General features: G+C 44.4%; 1 protein-coding gene across 4 annotated transcripts in view; it reads left to right on the top strand.

The window, feature by feature from the left end:
• LOC142465250 (uncharacterized) overlaps positions 1-22,059 on the top strand; it is an 84,358-nt gene that overhangs the window by 21,004 nt on the left and 41,295 nt on the right. For 2 of the 4 annotated variants that reach the window (XM_075569252.1, XM_075569250.1), the window contains exons 2-5: positions 11,544-11,742; positions 18,290-18,493; positions 18,675-18,798; positions 21,525-21,721. In XM_075569252.1, the coding sequence (XP_075425367.1) occupies positions 11,602-11,742; positions 18,290-18,493; positions 18,675-18,798; positions 21,525-21,721 (666 nt within the window). In that variant the 5' untranslated portion in view covers positions 11,544-11,601. Of the gene's footprint in view, positions 1-86; positions 392-9,553; positions 10,135-11,543; positions 11,743-18,289; positions 18,494-18,674; positions 18,799-21,524; positions 21,722-22,059 lie in introns of those variants that run through there. The other 2 variants (XM_075569253.1, XM_075569251.1) reach the window with 2 other exon arrangements.

The following is a 22,059-nucleotide window of genomic DNA, read 5'->3' as shown; positions in this document are numbered from 1 at the left end:
ATACATGGTGCTTGGAAATACCAATCCACACCCCCATCAAGGACATCATATTAAAATCAAAGACTTTTTGAACTGTGACTCAAAATACGTGGTATATTTCATCAGGTGCCCTGCGGCCTCTATTACATAGGCAAGACGATACGTATGCTAAAGGAATGACTGAGTCTTCACCGATCTGCCATCAGGAAGGCTCTAGCAGATGCAGACAACAGGGAGGACTTAACCCAGCAACCGGTGGCTCATCACTTTAAGGAAATGAAGCATAGCCTCGCAACTCTTCGATTCATGCTAATCGCACAGGTCAGGGCATCTCCCAGAGGAGGAGACTGCAATAGAGCGTTATTGCAACTTGAAGCAAGAACCATTTACAATTTGGACACATTAAGTCCTGGTGGGTTAAATGAGGAATTCAACCTGAGTTGCTTTCTATAACCAATTTGTCCAGCTAGTGACTCATCTTCAATAGGTGACTTTTCGTCCCCAGGATTGGAGTCTACAGGACATTATAGCATTTGCTATTCTGATTGTTCATATGCATACTAACCATCCTCTTGCCTAAAATAGGATTCACAATGTTTACAGCACAGTATGACTTATCTGGCTGATCAATCTGTTTCTATTGATGGTTTGTGTATATTTGTCGTGATCTTGCATATGCTCCTTGTTTCCACTACATTATAGGTCTCTTGATCAACAGTGGATGACACGTCGGATTAAGATTCTGTGTCTGTTATTGGACTATTCATTATGATCATGATTTAATTTTTCCATATGGACTTATGATGTTCTTTAATTTTCCCAATTTGGCTTTTTTGACTAAGAGCCATACAGCTAGTGATATATACTTACCTTACTTAGGTTGGTTTATGAATACAAATATTTTCTCATAAACACATTAGCTGCCATAGTGGTGTTGGGAAATCTATTACTGATTAATGCATCACAAGTTTAATGTGGCAATGGATTATTTTATGTCATTGTGACGGGAGCTTTGTGACAGGCTATGAATAATGCACCACCAACTATATAACTGGGTTGAACTGGACGAGACTTAGATATGATAAAGTATAATTTATTCCTTGAAAAAGGTGAACACACGATTTATACAAATAACAGACAAAATATGACAATTACTTAAAGGTTTGGACAAGAAAAGCCATCAGGATACAGGATGGGCCATTTCTTCCATAATTCAGTTTCAGATGAAGACATCACAGCAATACATGCAGATCATGAAGACACATGAAGACATTTGAGTAAGGGGTGACTCTGGCTTATATACCAGTTCAACCCTTCTCTTGCACTCAAAGCGCCGAGCTGTCTAGCAAAAATCTCTTTGAAGGAGATTTTGGCTTCCATTGTAAGTGTGAAGTATCACACTTAAAAACACTCAGTTCCTTGGTTCCTGCCCCCAGTATAAACAATTAGGGCAGTTACCTTTTGATCACTGGGCTATGCTAATTCTTGCAGGATGCTCTCCCTGCCCTATTAGCATAGCAGATGGGGGTCTGCATTGTCAGAGCAGATCCAAAATCCCATATACACTGTAAATAACTTCATAACTTCAGTTCAGAAGTACTTACTGGTACGCGAGACATAATAATACATTCCGTCACGCATGACGCTCCGAATGAGACTAAATATTACAGTGTAAAACTAAAATTAAGAGAGATATTAATATCTGTCTCTTAGGACCGGCTAAACATCAGATGTCTGTAATCCTTATGTGCGAATCAGTCCCATGAATACACATATGTAGCTTTTAGCACGTTCAGCCAAGGACATCTCATAATATTCTTATATTTAATAAGGTCACTCATTCTGTAGCCCCACTCCTAAATCATGGTGTTGGGCAGGATACTATGGTTTGTAAGTGTGAGTTTTAACACTCACAAACCACTCCAGCTTCCTAAACATTTGGTCGCATTCCTTAGTAGGCAGGCATCTTTGAGGGTAACTTAAACAAAGGGCTAGAATCACTATTTAACTATTAACCCTTGCCCTCCCGGATGGATCCCAGTGTTTGTTTGGTGCAGTCACTGGAACAGAAACAATACATTTTTACAGGGGAATAAACAGTTGGATGGCTGAAGCAAGGCAAAACCACATTACTGGACCCCAGTCCAGTTAACCCCTTGCTTCCCAGGTGAGAGTAGAGGGTGGCCAAATGGGGTGTAACCCCTTTAATCCCAGGCCAAATCCCCTCTCTCTTGACAGTCATTCATATCTTTTATATTAGGCATTTATAAGTAATCATACTGCCTATATATTCACTGTCATAGCATATTGCAGCAATGATTTCTGTAACTATATCAATTATTTATTATATTTATTTCGTCAGTTCACATCATCATTTATGTTCACATTTTATTAGTATGTTTTTCACTTTCATAATGGGTGTTTTTTTTTTTTTTCAACTTTACATTTTTATTGGAAAAATACATATATAGCCATTATTCCACAGCCCATTATCGTCTTTCCAAATTTAGTAAACATATAACATATTGCCTCTGAGACTCAACCATTTGAGGCTGTACATACAGGACTAGACAAACTAGACAGGGAAACAGGGGAAGAGGGTGGGGGGAGGGGGGGGGGGAGGGGGGGTGGTGGATGGCCAGGCAAAATCGTGTCTTTTTCTTTGTGTCTCGGCCCTAATGATAGGCCAAAACCAAGGGGTTTATATGTGGCGGGTCCTCCTATGGGTTCTTTTTAGTATTAGAGTTATCTTATCTTGGGGCCGTGTAAAGGTCTGTTCTCCGCGCGTCACTATGTCTTTTTGTCTAATCTGACCTCAAAGGAGAACGCATTTATTTTAATTAGTGCAGGATTGAGGTGGCCTCCACTCCGGGGATGTCTGCCTGGGTCAACCATGGATCCCAGACTTTTAGAAAGTTTGTGCCGGTGTCATTAACTAAACTCGTTAATTGTTCCATCCGGCAGACGTGCCAAATTCTGTTTTTGATCTTTGGGATAATTGGTACCTCCTGCTGTTTCCATAGTGCTGCGATCTCGCATCTTGTGGCAGTGGCGAAATGCGCGATTAATTTATGCGACGCATTCGATATACCCTGGATCCGCCTGCCCAAGAGGAACAGCCACGGGTCCAAGGGGATCTCTAAATCGAGAATCCGCTGAATCCAGTCTCTGATTTGTTCCCAAATAGGGGCCACTTTAGTGCAAGACCACAGCATATGTCGGAGATCTGCAGGCTCCCCACACTGTTTAGGGCAGAGAGGGGAGTAGCCTTTTACAAATTTCGCTAGGCGCGTCGGAGTGTAGTACCACCTCATAAGGACTTTATATGCGTTCTCCTTTAATGTGGTGCAGATTGAGCTTTTTGCTGCCGCCTTAATAATTTCGTCCCATTCATCGTCCTCTAAAGTCTCGCCTAGATCGGATTCCCAGTGTCTCATATAACTCAGTCTGTTGTCTAGAGGCGACTTCTGACAGACCACTTCCCTGTACATTCTAGATGTGAGTCCCCTTGTGTCCGTAGCTCTAGAACACAGCTGCTCAAAATTTGTTCGCGCCGGTCGAATTGGCGTCTTATTGTAGAAATTTCTGATCTGGAGGTACCTAAAAAATTCGCTGTTTGGGATATTCTTAGAGGATTTAATTTGCTCAAATGATTGTATGGTCTTTCTGCTCTCCAGATCTAGTAGTCGGGACAATCCATTTTGTGTCCATATTAGAAAGTTTTTGCTATTCAGGCCCGGAGCGAAATCTGCGTTACCCACTATTGGTGTCATTAGCGATGTTTTGGTGGTCAGATTATATTTGAATTTCGTGGCCCCCCAGACTTTTAACGAATTGACCATGGTCTGTGTTAGGTTGTTCATCTTGCGTACCCCGGTATTGGGTAGCCAGATTAAATTGTGGAGTTCAATTGGTGCACAACAACTTTTCTCCAATTCGACCCATCTCCGTAAGGTTGGGTCTGTGTGCCATTGGAAAATCTGCCCTAATTGGGCTGCTTTATAGTAGGCCAACAAGCAGGGCACCGCTAATCCTCCGCCTGTTGTAGGACGTTTTAATATTCCTTTCTTGATTCTTGGGTTTTTCCCGTTCCAGATAAATTTCATAATTTTTGACTGGAGGGAGAGGATGTCTGCCTGTACTAAAGGAATAGGGAGGCTCTGGAAGAGATATAACATCTTTGGGAGGAGATTCATTTTCACGCTATGTATCCTCCCAATCCATGATATGCTCCCTTTCATCCAGGTTCGTAGATCCTCCCCCAGCGTCTTTATGATCTTGGGGAAATTTGCATTATATAGTGTTTTGTACTCCCTTGTGAGATACACCCCTAAATATTTGATGGCGGAGGGTTGCCATTTGAATTGAAAATTGAGGTCAATCAGTTTTTCGACTTCTTTTGGTAAATTAATATTGAGGGCTTCAGATTTGGACTGATTGATTTTAAATCCCGAAATTTGGTTGAATTTACCCAGTATGTTGAATACATTAGGGAGAGAGGTGAGGGGTTTGGTTAGTGTGAGTATGACATCATCCGCATAAAGAGAGGCTTTGTGCATTTGGTCTCCCAGTGGGATACCAGAGATATCTGGGCTATTTCTGATATGTGCCGCCAAAGGTTCAATACATAAAGCGAACAATAAAGGTGACAGCGGGCATCCCTGACGAGTTCCGCTTTTAATTTCAAATTGTTCTGATGGGGACCCTTGATATCTCACTCTTGCCGTGGGGTTTTTGTATAGCGCCAAGATGGCCTGCAGGAGGCGTCCTTCGAAGCCAAATGCTCTTAGTGTTTCCGCTAAGTAGGGCCAGTCTATTCTATCGAAGGCTTTCTCAGCGTCTAGACTTAACACCATGGAGTGAATTTTTCTTTTTTGGGCCAGATCAATTAGGTCAATGATTCTCCTGGTGTTATCTGCCGCTTGTCTACCTCCGATAAACCCTACTTGATCTGTGTGTATTAACCCGGGAAGAACGCTACCCACCCTGTTGGCTATAAGTTTAGAATATATTTTGAGGTCTGAATTAATCAGTGAAATGGGCCGGTAGCTCTTACAGTCTGCCGGGTCCTTTCCGGGTTTATGGATCACTGTTATTGAAGCTTGGAGCATTTGTGCTGGGAATGAGGCCCCTGCTAAGATTTCGTTGAATAGCTTCAACATATGAGGGGCTAGGATTTTTAAATATTTCTTATAATATAAATTCGAGAAGCCATCTGGCCCTGGGGCTTTAGCTGGTTTTAGCGCTTTTATGACCCCAGAGAGTTCCTCCATCGTGAAATCCGACTGGAGTGCCTCCCTATCGCCTCTCTTCAGACTGGGTAAATGTGCCTCTTTCAAGAAGGTCTTAAGGTCTTCTTTTGTTTTGGGGTTATGGGTCACCTTATCTCCGTTATATAGTACTTCGTAATATTTTTTAAATTCTCCCGCAATGTTTGCTGGGATGGATGTAAGGTCCCCATTTTGGTTCCGAATCGCGTGAATGTGGTTATTTGGAGGCGTATTTTTTAGCTTATTGGCAAGTAGTGTGTCAGGCTTGTTGGCCTTTTCAAAAAATTTCCGCTTAGACCAGGTCAATTCCTTCTCAGCCTGGGCGGAGAGGAGGAGGTTAAGACTTGTTTTGGTGGCTAGTATTTGAGTCAATGTGTGGGCTTTTTTGTCTTTTTTGTGAAGAGAGGAAAGCTTCGCTAGCTGGTCCTCTAGCTTCAAGATTTTACTCTCTCTTTCCTTTTTTCGTCTAGCGGCCAGGTTCATAATGACCCCCCTGAGGGTAGCCTTATGGGCCTCCCACAGTGTAGAGTGTGTGGCCACGCTCCCCTCATTTTCCTCAAAATATTGTGAAATTTTTTGCTCAATTTCTAGCTGTAGAGCTGGGATTTTCAGCAGAATTTCGTTTAGTTTCCAGTTCGCTCTGGGTCTGTCTAGTGGGATTAGTGTGCATCGCAGCTCTATAGATGCATGGTCAGACCATGAAATATCATGGATCTCCGTATGAGAGACCCCAGGGACCATTCTGTTAGATACAAGGAAGTAATCTATCCTACTATATGTGTCGTGTGGGTGTGAGTAGAAGGTGTATTCTTTCTGTCTCTGATGTTGTTCTCTCCAGATATCGAGTAGCTGACAGTCGCGTATTCCCTGTTTGAGTGTTAGTACGTCGGGTCTGTGTGTATTTTTAGTAGCTGTACATCTGTCAAGGTCTTCCCGTAACGTTCTATTCAGATCCCCCGCGACAATGATATTGCCTCTGGCTACTCTGCTGAGTTTTCCAAAGAAGGAAGAAAAAAAACCCGGAGCTATCTCGTTCGGGGCGTAGATTGTTGCTAAGGTAATTGGAAACCCTTGAATTGTCCCTCTCACTATAAGGTAACGTCCCTCCTTATCTATAAAGGTCCTGTCATGTAAGAACGGTATTCCTCTGTGAATTAGTATAGCTACTCCTTTTTTCTTGACCTTTGCGGAGGACAAGAAGTACGTCGGGAAGTCTCTATCTAAGAATTTGGGGAAATTATCTTTGGAAAAGTGGGTTTCTTGTAGGAACAGGATTTCTGCCCCTTTACGCTTATAATCCCTGAAGGCGATCCTGCGTTTGGTCGGATTATTGAACCCCTTAGTGTTGTGTGATACGAGCCTGAGTTCTTTATTCATTTGAAGGAGTGAGATGGCGGAGCTGCTGATTCTCTGGGCCCGAACTCTATTCTTCTTTCCGTCTCTCGTTGTGATGCCTCACTATGCCCTTGGTTGTGGGGCTTACTTCTGGAGCGGTGTTTCTTCCACTTATTCTGGTTCTGCACTCTCTCGCCTGGGGGGACAAAAAGGGAGGGGCACACAAAAGGGGAAACCGGGGGGGACATAGACAACACATAACACCTTTCACAGCATATACTTTCTCGACGTCTTGACGAGATCGTCCTTCCGTCGAGATCTTTTCCTTTAGGTTTCCGAACTCTGTTCCAGTAGTCCGGGGTTGGCTTGGAGCGGGTGATGCCCCGTCCAAGAGTCCTGTCCCAAAGGTTTTCACTAGAGGCTGGGGGAGACTCCCTCCCCCTCTCTAGTGTGAGGCCCATACTGACGTTGAGGTGTGTCACCGCCAGTGGCTCCCGCCTTGCTTATCTCTGAATCTTTTTCTTTGAACAAAACCCAACGATTAGTGGGTGTCCCCTTAACCCAGCTCTTGCCTGTCTTATTGTAACGGCCCTTCCATCTCCTCCTATCCATATCTCTGCTTAATCTTCCTTTTACTGCTCTTGTTTGTATCTCTTTATCCTGTGCTTACCTTTCCCGAGCTTCCACTCTCCTAATGTGTTAAATTATGTATTAACTAACTTTGACTGTATAATTTGTCTTCTTAGTCTTCTTCTCAGCCATCTGCGCAGAATGGTGTCTACACTAGCTTATTTCCTTCATAACCTAAACTTATCTACCTTTTTCCCAATCAACTTATCTTGCTCTTCTCTGTTACTTGTTTTTGTCCCTTCCTAGCTTATAGTTCCTACCCACACTTACTAGCCTATCTCGGCCCGTTCTGTCACTTCCCCCTACCTCTCTTCTCTCAGTCTCCACTCTCTACTCCTTCCGCACCTGCTCTACTATCCTTTTGTCTAACTTCCTGTAAGCTTCCTTTCCCTTAATGCCCCCTTACTTTCATCCTTCATCCGCTTTTTAACTTGCCTATTTGTCTCCTCCCGTTTCCTCTTTGCCGTTCTCTAGCTCTGTTCCGGCTTCTTTTGTGCTGCCGATTCAAATTTCCCGCTGGCGGTTTCATTTTCGTGGGATGTCCCGGGCTTGCCTATTGTGCCGGTCCGGCGCTTCTTGGACACCTATCGGGGCCTCTGGTGGTAGCTGTATCGGCCGCAGACGTCATCAGCGTGCGGCATCGGGGTCCGTCTTTGTGCCACCTCCAAGATGGCGTCGCTCTTTCCGGGTCTGCCTTATGACGTGCATCCGGGCCGCCGCCATTTTGGATCTTGCGTCTCATCAGGCTGGAAGCATGGGCGTCTGTTCCTGCTCCTTGTTCTTCCGGCTCCTGCGCTTCACTGTGGGTTCCCGCCAATCCAGGTACCTTCGCCATCTTGGAGCGGGATTTGCTGAAATGGTAGGCCTTTAATTTTTTGATTATGTTTACTTTTATTTCTTCTTTGCTTTTGCTCCATTGATGTCGTTCTCCTCCTGGTGTGTTAGGGGGAAGTCATCGGGTGTTAGGTGTCTATTGCACTTCCTTTGGGGGAGTGGGGCCTGTCTGCAGCAGAGTGTCTCTGGGGACCGGGGACCCCCTTTTAACGTTTTATTTGAATGTAACTTGTTATGAAGAACTGCGGCCATTGCCGAAACTTTGGTTTTAACTTGTGGACGTCTTCCCTTCATTCTTTTCCACTCTGCCTTCTGGGAGACTTGGTGTTCTGCTCCCATATGGGTTCTGGGAGTGGACTCCTCGGGTCTGAGACCACGGGGGCCTCACCCAGGCCCAACTTATGTAGGAAGGTTGGTCCTTCTTCCGGATCTTTCATTGTGGTCACTTTGCCTCCCCTCGCCACTAACAGGCCAAAGGGGAATGTCCATCTATATCTGACCCCTTTCTCTCGTAGGACCTTCGTGATCGGTAGCAGGGATCTGCGGCGAGCCAGTGTCACAACCTCGTGCCCTCAAACTCCACCACAGGTAGGGGTCTTGTTTTATGTAGAACTGCTTCTTTGGTCCTGTAGTGGTGCATCCGGAGCACAATGTCCCTGGGCTGCTCATTTTGCAGCGGTTTAACTCTTAGGGCCCGGTGGCACCTGTCTAGCGTCAGGAGGTCTTTAGGAGTGTCTGGCAGAAGGGTCTCCAGCCATCTTGTTATGTATTCATCGCAGTCCTGAATAGCTTCAGCGATCCCTCTAATCCTGAGATTATTTCGTCTATCTCTATTCTCGGCGTCCTCCTGACGCTCCTGTAGTGCATTCACCTGCTCCTGGAGGTCCTTGAGGTTCCGGTCTTGTTTTTTGATCGCCTTAATTGAGTGGTCCATTTTAGTTTCTAAAATGTTTGTCCGTTCTCCTAGGCCCGACACTTCTTTCTTGAGGTCTTTGATCTCCGCTTGGAAGAGTGTTTTTAGATCCGTATATAGTTTAGTGAAGTCTCCCTGTCTGGCCGGGCGCATCGCCTGTTCAGCATGCTCCTCTTCCTCGCAATCCGGCTCTGAGTCCGAGCCGACATTTGAATTCGCCGCCATTTCTGTCCCCGCTCCGCTCATTCTGGCGCGGCTGAAGTACTCCGGCATCCCTTTCTTTTTTGCGGTTTTAGGGCCTTTCTTTGACATCGCGGGGTGGTATTATCTTTAATACGGGGAAATTTGAGTGGTTTTGGGGGTCTTGTTGGGTGTTAGCTCGCGTTTTTCCTCAAGCAAGGCACGGAGCTCTTAGCCTATGCGACCATGTCTCTCTCCGTCGCGCATGCGCCTCCCATAATGGGTGTTTTTATCCAAGTGCTGCATGTTTTCATCCATAAATGCTCTGATACTGCTAGCTGCAGTAATTTACTGCCATGACAAGTTAACCTTTGGCTCATAGGTGTTATCAGCCCATTTTCCCTGTTTTCTCATTATACCTGCTCTTTTCAGACAGCTACCATGGCTAATAGCGCAAGCAGAACCTTCACACATGTGCAGATAGACCCATTGTGTGAGTTCCGGATTGTCCGCAATAGCTCTGACGTCATCAGACGGCGCCCGTCTGTCACTCGCGTCTCTCCGCATACAATGTTATAAGGAGTGGAAGTCCCATAGATCTATGCAGTACAATAAGGCCGCAATGGGGTACAGATAAGGAAAATAATGGAACGCGCCCTCTCCTACGCGTTTCGTAATGAATACTTCTTCAGGGAATCCTTCAGGACAATCCGGAACTGCCAGAGATAATACCGCGTCTGAGCTGACGGCTGCTGCAGGGAGATCCCTCAAGGAGGTTTGAACTTCCCGCCGAGCGGCCTGCCGGAGCCTGGAGAACATCATTACCGAGCAGAAGGACTTTACGGGGAGGATTTCTAAAGAGACGTGTACCCCCTGCTGAGCTGTATACTGAGGATCGGAGGACGATCCAGATACACACCAGCCTGCACTGAGCTGTTCCCGCGAGTGGTAACATGTCCAAAACATGTCTTGCTGATATATGCTTTTATTGATGTACGTGCAAAAATCACCCTTTTACTTTATAAAATTTACTTTAATACTACACCATGAGGTTTTTTTGCGCTGTTTTCTTTTTTCTGTACAAGCCACAGATCGTCTGGTTCTCTGATCGGGCAGTCTCCTTACATAGACCCTGCTGTTTTATGTTTAACATGGAAAGGAGACTAACAACCAATCAGAGAACAGATCGTATCTCAGCCAGCCAATCAGAATGGGGGTTCGTCTGGCTGCTGACGTCAGAGGAGGGGGTGTGCCAAGCTGGCTCAAAAAGCCGGGAGAGCGGGAAATATGAATCGGCCAATGGGAAACATGCCTACCAGCAACATCTTCCCCCAGCCAACCCATTGCCACCCGCTGCCAGGCTCCACCAGGTCTGGCAGTCCAAAAGGTGCCCCAGCGGGGAGCCCTTTGTCTCAAGACCTGGTGCTACGCCTTTCCCCGCTCACCAAGCATTTTTCTCACCTTCTAACATCCCTTCTCCCCTTTGATCTACAATGTCTATGCAGACATCGTGGCGCCTAAGTAGATGCCCAGACTGACTGTATAGACATTAATATGTACTGTATAAAACATAATACACTGTTTTATTAAACACATATCTCTTGGGGGACCTTATACATGTGGGGGAAATGGGTCTGGGATACTTGGGCTCTAAAACCAGGATTCTGGGGGACACTGGGTAGCCCCGGTGTAATTCACCTCGCGTACCTGCAAATCTGCCTGCACGGTGGGGAGAATTACGGGACTACCGGTAACTTTGTCTCCCAAACTCCTACACAAAATATAAATACATTTTGCCCCAAATATCCCCTTTAAACTCCCACTCCCGAAATCCAATGTTTATTAGGGAAGGAGAAGAGATAAACCACACAACAGGTCAGTTTTTTTATATGCATTACAGTGTCCCTGGTTTATGGTGCTACTCAGCTTCCAGGGACCCACGGTTTTCAGGGGTAACCATTCGGGCTTCACCTTTATTATGTGGACTGGTTACCCCCTACCGTCACAGGTCTGTCATAGTAGATGATTACATTTAAGAATTATTTGACAATCTAATAAATATTCTTTGGCATTGGTGATAGCGTGATGACCTCATAGTTAAAGAATGGTTTTCAGTGAAGAAGATAAGCATGTTATAAAGTGCTGGAGACATAGCAAGAATTATTGTCCAAAACACTTCCATAAAATGTATACTGCTAAAGGATGGTCACTAGGAGGACTTAAAAGAATACGCAACATTGTATCGTGTAACATAAATTCTGTCCCTTCCACTGCAGGGTGACACAGACAGAAAGGACACAAAGTCCCTCACACCTGTCCATCCCACTGCGGGAGGAGGGACATTAATTTCATTTAATCCTTTTATGTCATATACATCTCTCTTTCTCTCCCCCCATGTGTAGGCGAATATTACTGTGAAGTAGAAGTACCATATATATCGCTAACTGCAGATGTCACCCCATGGCAAAACACTTCCACAAGATCCAGAGCCCATTCTTGGTGCATCTGACTAACTCACTGATGATGAACAAGGACCGGAAGCAGATGACTGAGAGGTTCTTGGATCACACCCTGGAGATTATCTACATGCTGACTGGAGAGGTGAGAGCTGCTGGAGAAAGCCATAATGACACCACTCTTATCTCCTTCACTACAGCAGGGACCGGCAGTGCGTTAATATGGGAGGTACTTGAGAAGCAATATCCAGAGACACATGTAATTACAGAAAGCAAGAACCCAAGGGCAGTCAAGATGTTTGGTCATATGGAGAGCCCAGGACCACATAAAGACATGATTGGGCAGCAGGAGAGCATAGAATCAGATAGGGTCAGAGAAGGTTATAGTTTGGCAGAGGGGACTGACCAGTGATTGACTGAACTTGGATTCAGGAAGAGACATGTTTGTGCAGAGGGAGATCCTGGGCCCACTACATATATTATAAATATATTATAAAATGCATGTTTTGTGTCTGTGCTTCATTATTCTGTATATCAACAGTGTGAAGTCCTGTAATGATTACATATACTTTTTTTTATTTTTTTTATTATTACTTGAATTTTTATTGAGCATTTTTTCATACAAAATAAGAATTAACAAAACATATAACAGATAAAAAAGGGGGGGTGGGAAGGTGAGGGAGGGGAAGCATTTGTAAAAATATAGCATTGTACACAGCAATTTAGTTACCACATGTATCACTCTTTTCCGAATATTCTAATCTATATATGGGGATATACCTGCATGGCGAAACCAGGGGGCCCAAATCTAAGAAAATCGCGAGGTAGAACCGTTCAGATAGGCTGAGAGTTTTTCCATATAAACTATATGCCAGATTTTATTGTTTATTTGGTTTAAGGATGGGGGGGTAGGTTGTTTCCAATTTTTGGCAATTGTACACCATGTAGCATTTAACATTTGGGCTAGTACGCTAGCTTTTTTTCGGGGAATATTGGCTATTGGCTTGCCTAACAATATATATACTGGGTCATGTGGGACAGTGATTTCTAGGATCTTGTGTATTAAGGTGAACACTTCCGTCCATGTTTGTTGGATTTTGGGACATGACCAGAATATATGCAGAATATTCCCAACTTCGCCACAACCACGCCAGCATAGTGGGGAGACCCCTGGGAGAAAAGAGTGCAGTCTGGCAGGAGACATGTACCATCTGTATATTAACTTGTAAATATTCTCTTTTATTACAACGCACGATGAATTTTTGAAGGCAGCTTCCCAGATGTCTTTCCAGGTATCGAGATCAATACAGACGTTAAGATCTTTTCCCCAGGATACCATATATTTATCGGGGGTTTGATTGCTATTGATAGAGGATAGACTTTGATATATTCTGGAGATAATGCCTTTTGTGTGGGGCTGGTGTAAACACCAATCCTCAAACAGAGTTAAAGCATGGGGTTGGCTTGATTTATAGGCTGATTGGATATAATGTCTAACCTGGAGAAATCTGAAAAAATCGGAAGAGGGGATATCATGATTCGTTTGCAGAGAAGCGAATGGCGGGACTTTCCCTTGAACGAGAATATCTTTGACTCTCATGAGTCCTTTTTGAACCCAGGTATGGGAGAGCGGGTTTTCTGTGTAAAAAGGAAGAGAGGGGTCCGAGAATAGGGGTTGCATGAGGGAAGGGGTACCGGTTAATTGAAACTTGGATTTGAGGGAGTCCCAGATATTACAGGCAAAGGATATCACCGGGTTCTTGAAACTCTCGGGTGGTCTAGACTTTTTGTTGAGCCAGAGAAGATTTTTTATTCTGCATGGGGAGCAAATCAAATCCTCTATCTCGACCCACCTCCTTTGGGTTTGAATGCCAGCTTACAAGTTGCCCTAATTGAGCTGCTGTATAGTTGTTTTGTAAATTTGGAAGAGCTACGCCTCCTTCTGATTTGGACTTATAAAGAATATCTTTGCGAACTCTAGGTCGCCTGTTTTGCCAGACAAACTTCAACATTTTCTTCTGAATATTATTTAAATCTTTCTGACATATTTTAACCGGGAGAGTTTGAAAGAGATAGAGGAGTCTAGGTAAAATATTCATTTTAATAGTAGTTATTCTCCCAAACCAAGATATTATATATGGGTTCCAAGTGGCTAAGTCCTTGACTATCTGGTCAAAGAAGGTTTTTTTTAGTGTGGATGTTATGAATTTTAGCCTTAGCTTGTTTTTGCTTTAACTTGCGTGCCAGCATTCTATCTGCTTTGTTACTTTTTTCATAGTATTTCTGTTGAGTCCATCTTATAGCTCTTTCTGCTTTTGACACTAACAAAAGGTTTAGTTCGCCCCTCACTGAGATTATCTGCCTGTAATTTTTCCGGGAGGGGTTTGACTTGTGAATAAGTTCTAATTCTGATAGTTTTTGTGTTAGTGTTTCAATTTGTTTTGTTTTTTCTTTTTTTTTCTGAGAAGCCAGGGCAATCAGTTTGCCTCTTATCACTGATTTGTGGGCCTCCCAGAGGGTAAAAGAGGAAACCTCTGGGGTGTTGTTTATTTCAAAGTATTGGGCCAGTTCTTTTTCTATTAGTTGGAAATTTTGTGGGTTCAGTAGTAGGGATTCGTTCAAGGACCACGACCTTGTTTTATTTTTGGGGGTGAGGCCGGCTAATTTGGTTATGAGCGTAGAATGGTCTGACCAAGCAGAGGGGGCAATTACTGCTGAGGAAATATTATCGCTAATTTGTTGGTCTATTAGGATATAGTCAATTCGAGAATAGCTATTATGGGGGTGAGAGAAAAAGGAGAAATCCTTTACATTGCTATTAACTAATCTCCAGGAGTCTACCAACAATAGATCTTTGGTCATAGATACAAGTCCCCGAGTAGAGGGAACTATTTTTTTGTGGCGGGGGGGGGGGGGGGGGAGTGGGGGGGACTGGGAGATTTATCTAGATTTGGGTCCATAATTGCATTTAGATCTCTGGCTAATATTACAAGGCCTTTCTGGACAGAGAGAATTAAATTTGTTAGTTCCTGGAAAAGGGATTCTTGATTTTCATTAGGGGCATAAGTGTTGACTATTGTTATATCAGTGGAGTCCAGTAACCCTGTGATAATTAGAATTCTCCCAGCGAGATCACTTTTAATTTTATCTACTTTGAAGTTTAGATTTTTATGGAAAAGTGTAGCTACGCCATTTTTTTTCGTGTGAGCTGATGAGTGGTAGACTAGGGGGTAGTCATTGCTGAACAGCAGTGACTGATCCTCTTTTTTCAAATGAGTTTCTTGTAGCAAGATTATATCTCCTGCCAGGCTTTTGGCTTCCGAAAGAGCAATACGTCTCTTTCAGGGGGTGTTTAAGCCCTTGGTGTTTTGGGATATTATATTAATCAGCATGGTGGTGGTTCAGGATTCTGTAATACAAATGAACAAAGTGATAACTTACATATAGTTGAAGCGTCGGTACATCCGTCTTTGGAAACGATCTGATATGAGAACATATACAACGAGAGATATATATATTATTCCAAAAAAGTGGTAAATGCTTACAAAACTTGGAGGGGAAGGGTAGAGGGGGAGGGAGGGGTAAACCGAGGACCCCGGCTTCCAAACATTGTTTGGGGGGACCAGCCATAGTGGGACCCGTGGTGCGAGTCTCTCGCACTCACATGTTAAGTGAACATGGGGGGTGCGGGCAGTGGCCCAGCGGCTCAGCGGCGCAGTGCTCCTTTGTCCAGGAGCCGAACTTTCGAAAAGGGAAAACAAAATCACCCCAATGAGTACGGGGTGGGTTGTGTGTGTGATCTTACACATCAGGGAAATAAAAGCAAGTATGGGGGGCATTGAACGTTATACCTGTTTACATCAACATATCCTTTCTCAATTTCAGAAGCATTAAGTAGGGTTGACTGGCAGCTATAGTTTGGCAGGCTCTGCATTCGTAGTCTACAGGGGGAGAGGGATAAATAACATGGAAGAAGTTACCTAAAACGTAACCTATAATATTTTAGCCTGTAATAAAGAATTGGTAGCTGAACCTTAGGAGACCAATTCTATTATAGGCAACATATAGACTTATATTACAAATACACTTTTATCTAGAAAACAGTTCCAAACAAACATTGTATATCAGTCCCTTTTAAGTGTTCGGGTTAGTTCAAACTGATCATCAAACTTTGAATGTCTCGAACTTGTGGGTAACTTATGAGAACAGTTTCTCAATGAGCAAGGGAATAACCCGGATTTTGGGACTTGTACGGTCTAGAAACTTAAAAACTAAACTCGGCAACTTCTTGATGTACAGGTTGTCGTAGTCGTTGTGGCTTGATCGAGTTGGTCGATGTGTTCCAGGTACCACGACCGTTGGTTAGTTTTTAGGTGGGTTACTGGAATGGGCCACGTCTCGCTTAGTGCCTTAAGTCCAGACCATGTTTTGGCTTGTCTGCCATCTTAAATGGGTATTAAGTAAGTTTCCAGCTCTAGATCTTCAAGTGGGTTGAGTCTTTGCTCGCCTAGAGGTTGGTGTTTTCACCCATGCCTGGCGTTGTGCCTTAGGTGACTGACGAGACCTTTGAGAGGCCTCCGGATGCTCTGATTCGAGTAGGCCCAATGATCGTAGTTTTTCCTCACCTTCTTCTGGTGAGAGTAGAATGTACATCGTCTCTTGATAGGTGAACAGTATTTTGCACGGGAAACCCCAGCGATAGCGGATTTTATTGTTCCACAGTGAGTTGGTGATCTGCGCAAACATTCTCCGCTTATTCAGCGTGATTTGAGCCAAGTCCGGAAAGATGAGGAGTGGAACATTATCCTGCTCTATCTTTGGGGTGGTTCTAGCGGCTCTCAATATTTCTTCTTTAATACGAAAGTAGTGTAGGCGTGTGATCACATCTCGTGGCTTTGCTGGATCTAGGCCTTTCGGTCTAGGAAGCCTATGGGCTCTGTCCATCTGAAGTTTTTCCTCCGATATTTCGGGTAACAGGAACATGAAAAGCCGAGTGAGATATGCGTCCAATTGGGCGTTGTCCACTTCTTCCGGGATACCTCTGATCCGCAGGTTATTGCGCCGTGACCGATTCTCCGTGTCTTCCAGTTTTTCGAAAATCGTTTTGACTTGGGTTTGTAATTCCTCAATTTCTTGCGCTTGGGTCTCTTGTGCAAGGGCGGTGTTATCCACCTTCTCCTCCAAGACTACGATGTGGTCTCCTATGGAAGAAATCTCCTCTCTGATGCTGCGGCGGAAGCTCTGCATCTCGTAGTGGAAAGAGCTTTTTATTTCTTGTACAAACACCATCATTTCTTTGCGGTAAGCGGAGCGTCCGTCTCTTCTCCAGAGTCTGGATCTGAATCCGCGTCTCCACCTGCGGTGGACGCTTCTTGGTTTTTTGAACTTTGTCTTTTGAAGAAGAGGGATGCCTCTCGTTGGACCGCTGTTTTTTTTTGTTGTTTAGTGGGCGGCATATTTGTTGTTAGTCAGACACTTTTTTGCTGGAAGTAGAGCTGGGTGTGTTTAAATGATGTAAACAGAAGGATATTAAATTGAGATGAGCCCCCTCATTCTTAAAATGTCCCGATTACACACACATTATTTACATTTCTTTATTTGATTTTGGTTGAGCCTTTATACCTTTGTAGTTTGGACCTCTCTGTCTCATTTGGGCTGACCGTGCACTGGGCCCAGTGGTCAGTTTACCAAGTTGTGGATTACTTGGAGGGTAGGGAGAAGGGAAATTCTTTATTTGTGTTTTTGCAGGGTTTTTTTTTTTTTTTTTAAATGCAGCCTGTGTCTGTGTCTTTACAGATCTGCAGTTGTGAGCAGATAGGGTGGACCAAGATGGCCGCCCACTTCCCTGCAGGACGGCCGCACTTACTGGCCACCACCTCCTTCCACCAGGGTGACTCTCCCTCTCCCCTCCGGAGCTAGCGGGTCCCCGTGCCACGAGGGGAATCCCCTTTACTGGCTCCGCTGCGACTGCAGGTCCGTGAGACTTTCTCAACCCCCTCACACATCGGCCAGCACCATCTTGGGACTCGGTGCGCTGCAAGTGTAGGGAGAGCGGCAGGCAGTGACTGCTCCGTCTCTGATAGCGTCTCACCGAGGTATGCCGCAACGTGGGGATCCCTGTTACCTTTGTCTGCCTTGAGGGGTTCGGGGATCGGGAGTTACCTCCGCCGTGCGGTCCCGGCGGCCATCTTGGTTTTCTTAGGTGAAGGAGGGGTGCCCACAGACGGACACAGACCACTCGCTTTCCTGGTCTATCGCGGGCAGAGTCGCCCAATTCCCTCTCCCTCTGTGCCCAGCTCCGTTAGCAACCCTGATCTGCAAATTTTCCCCGGGTTTAGGGGCTTTTTTTCTCGGCTTAGCAGGGAGATGTTTGGGGAGCCAAATTATCTGCGACTGGCTCGCTCGGCTTCCTGGCCACGCCCCGATTACATATACTTTTTAATGGAATGTTTGTACAGTCCATGATCTTTGTGCTCATATAGGCACAGGGGAGTCAGTGAGTTTGGTGCAGACATGTCAGTGATACATTAAACAGAATTGGTGGGGAGGGCACTGAATAGATTGAGTTTAGAGCTGTTGACAAGAGACGTGTCCCTCTTACTGCAAAGCAACCAATCTGCAGGATCATGAGACATATCAACTGTGTCTCTTGCGCTGCACAGTGATATTTATTATTGTCTCTCAATATGTAGGATTATATTGTTGTGAAGAAGCACGGTGAGCATGTCACAGACAGCAGCTGTCCCTGTGTGCCAGAAATATTCTGCAGGACCCAGAGACCCATCATGGAGAATCCAACTAACTGTCTCATACATGAGAGAAACAAAGACAAGAAGCTGATGTCTGAGAAGATCCTGGAACACACAAACATCATCATTCACCTGCTGACTGGAGAGGTGAGGGCTGCTGGGCAGCGTTAGATATTACCACCTTTCTGTCTTCATTCATTTTCTTGAGCAAACTTTGTTCTATGTATCTGTATCTCCTCTCTGCTCACCTGGATTTCCATAAGGAAAAGATTCTTACAGGACCAGTTATTATATCTGGATACTGAGTGGGGGATTCTCTGTGTTTCAGGTACCTATAAAGTGTGATGATGTTGCTGTGTATTTCTCCATGGAGGAGTGGGAGTATTTAGAAGGACACAAGGAGCGTTACAAGGACGTGATGATGGAGAATCACCAGAACCTCAGCTCACTGGGTAAGAGGAGGTCTTCTGTTATTCTAATAGAGATGTCAGTCATGTTTGGATCCAGCAAACAGGAGCTCAAGTTACACTTTGTGTTTTTGTTGTGAGGTTTATGGCAGGAACAAAAAACAGGTTACAGAGCCGGGCAACCAGAGGCTCATCTCTGTCACTCAGGACGGGAGATTTTAGAGCAGAGGTTCCCAACCTTTTTTCTCTCTAGGCTCCGTATTCATAATGCTCAGTTACCGAAGCCCCTACAATAGTGCGAACAGGACACACATGGGATAGAGTAGTGGCTTATGCCACATGGGGAAATGCCACCCTGCTGAAGTGAGGCTGGACCCTTCAAGACTCAGACTTTACCATCCACCCTAAGAGGAGCAGAGGGCATAGCCCTGTTAATGGCGTTGCGCAGCAAAAGAACCCCTCTGACTGTGAATCCTCAAAAGCTGCCAGGGCCCAGGCTGAGGTATCTGGCCCAGTGGGCACCGTTTGAGGAGGGGAGGTATCATGTTCGGGGTATGAGGGGTTAATGGGATTGGTGTATATGTTGATCTGCATCCCCCTGCTTCAGCAGAATGGCCCCAGGTCTTGGTATTTGGTACTTGATGTATTTCCCCAGCATTCTGTGTTATATTACTATGTGTGTATAAATCATGTTGGGAGGGAAAGGGTTAACCATATTGTGTATATGTGGATCTGCATTTCCCCGCTTCAGCCAAATTGTCCCAGGTGTTAGATGTATTTCCCCAGCAGTACTGTGTGTTATTGTATATATCCTGTTATCGTGATATGGATATGAGGGGTTAATGGGATCTGTGTATATGTTGATCTGCATTCCCCCGCTTCAGCAGAATTAATTGCTATGTTATGTATTAACATGGAGAGAGGGGTTAACTGTGTATTTGTCATAATGTAAACTCCATTGAACCATATCTCTGTATGTGTTTGGGCTACAAGGCTGAAATTTGGATATGCTTTCCTATGCAACGAACACAGGTTGCATACATATTGTTAATCTGATTTTATATATGGGAAATATAGTTATGAGTTATCGCTGTTTTTACTATAACTTTGGATAGGTTTGGAAGCTTGCCAAATGGTCGCTTTGATATGTAATTGTACTATCAAAGGAGGCTACTTGAAATGCTTTGTTGTGGAGAAGTTCCTCAGAGGTGAGAAAAAACTTGTACATTAATGGAGGTGACTCGCCTCATTGCATATGCAGCCAGATCTCACAGATGGATACTAACCATTGTGACCTGTCAAACGTAACACCCTACATGAAAGACCCCTGCCCAATAAGCATTTTTGCTAGACAGGATGGCAACTAAGGCATCATGTCATATTTTTTTATAAATGGGCTGGCCAAGTAGCTACAGGGGAGGGTTGTATTAATGAGGGGCTGGGTAAACAAAGCTTCTTGCATTACCTGGCAACCTGTGATTGGGACAAGGTAATTGTTCACCAATAACTGAACTGCCATGTTAGGAATGAGGGTCTGCATCTATAGTTTCTTGCACCCCTTATTCCTGTGCTTGTCGTGCTTGTTGTGACCTATAACAACTAATGAGCTGCTATTCGGCTGAATATCTCCTTGTCCAACCCCAGTAAGTGTAAATATTTCTGTAATGTTATTTGCTTGATGTATTGTCTGTTCTGCTCATAGGAAATAAACTCATTCAGTTTACTATATCCTAGACTTGTTCAATCTGGCCCGGTTATTGTATATATGTGCTGTTCTCTCGTGACACAGATGTATATACACTAGGAGGACAAAAACAAATAGTAAATACAAAATAGACACACACTGTACAAATACACACAGCAGAACAGATACGCACAGGACTGACAGACACATACACACCACAGGATGAAAGACACACACCACAGAAGAACAGATTCACCCACACAGGACATACATACACATACAACACAGTAGAAAAGATACACACAGGACCAAAGGCGAACAGAGACATATACACACACATAAATGATAACAGATACACAGTGGAGAACAGATACCCATAAGACACACAGAGATACACCACAGGTCAGATACTGTACACACATAGCACAGTAGAACGATCCACACATGTCAGACTCTCACACTCGCACACACACACACTGTTGAACAGATACACATAGTATTGACATACAAACAAATACACAGGAAAACATATACACACATACACACAGAAACACAAGAAGAGATACACACAACAAAGGCGAACAGATACAGAAAGACACAAACACTACATGAGAAAAGATAAACACATGACAGACAGAAACACACAACAGGAGAACACATGCATATGCACACACAGGACAGACAGACACACAAACCACAGAACAACAGATACACATAAGACAGGTACACACCACAGGAGAACAGATTCACAAAGGACAGACACATACACAACACTGGAAATACAGATACACCCATTACAGACACACACATGAGAAAAGATACACACACAGGACGGCGACAGACATATACACACACGCACATTAGTCCCAATCACTGCAGGCTGAAAGAGACAGAAAGGACCCACAGCCCCTCACATCTGTCCCCCCCACTGCAGGGTGACAAGTACAGGACCCACAGTCACTCACATCTGTACCTCCCACTGCTCAGTTACATAGACAGACAGGAGGGACACTCCTTTCATTTTCATTTTACCCTTTTAATGTCACTGCAGGGTCACATATACATTCCTCTCTCTCCCCATGTGTAGGAAGATATTACTGTGACGGAAGTATAATATACATCACTAACTTCAGAGGTCACCACGTGGTGAAATACTTCCACAAGAACCAGAGCCCATTCTTGATGCATCTGACAAACTCACTGATTATGAACAAGGGCAAGAAGCAGATGACTGAGAAGATCTTGAATCACACCCTTGAGATTATCTACCTTCTGACTGGAGAGGTGAGGGCTTCTGGACAAAGACAAAATGACACCACTCTTATCTCCTTCACTATGACAGGATATGGTGAGAGAATGGTGCTCAAGTACTGGGACCTATATCCTTATTAAAAGGAGCAGAGCAAACACTGGGTAATGATTAATGAATCAAAGCACTAATCCTATAATGGGGAACTAACGACACCCTGAAGGTGGGGGTACGTGTACGGAGACACTTCCCCCTCCTCATTGGGTTCGCCCTAGGTAAACATACTCACGAAACCCCCAGTAGCTCTCTCCAAAGCGTGCAGCTGTATCCAAGTCAGGTTAGTTCAAATGCAGTGTGTGTGCAGCGCACAGCA

Source organism: Ascaphus truei, chromosome 13 (assembly GCF_040206685.1).
Source record: "Ascaphus truei isolate aAscTru1 chromosome 13, aAscTru1.hap1, whole genome shotgun sequence".
Taxonomy (NCBI): Eukaryota; Metazoa; Chordata; class Amphibia; order Anura; family Ascaphidae; genus Ascaphus; species Ascaphus truei.
This window is presented reverse-complemented; position numbering and strand designations above follow the sequence as displayed.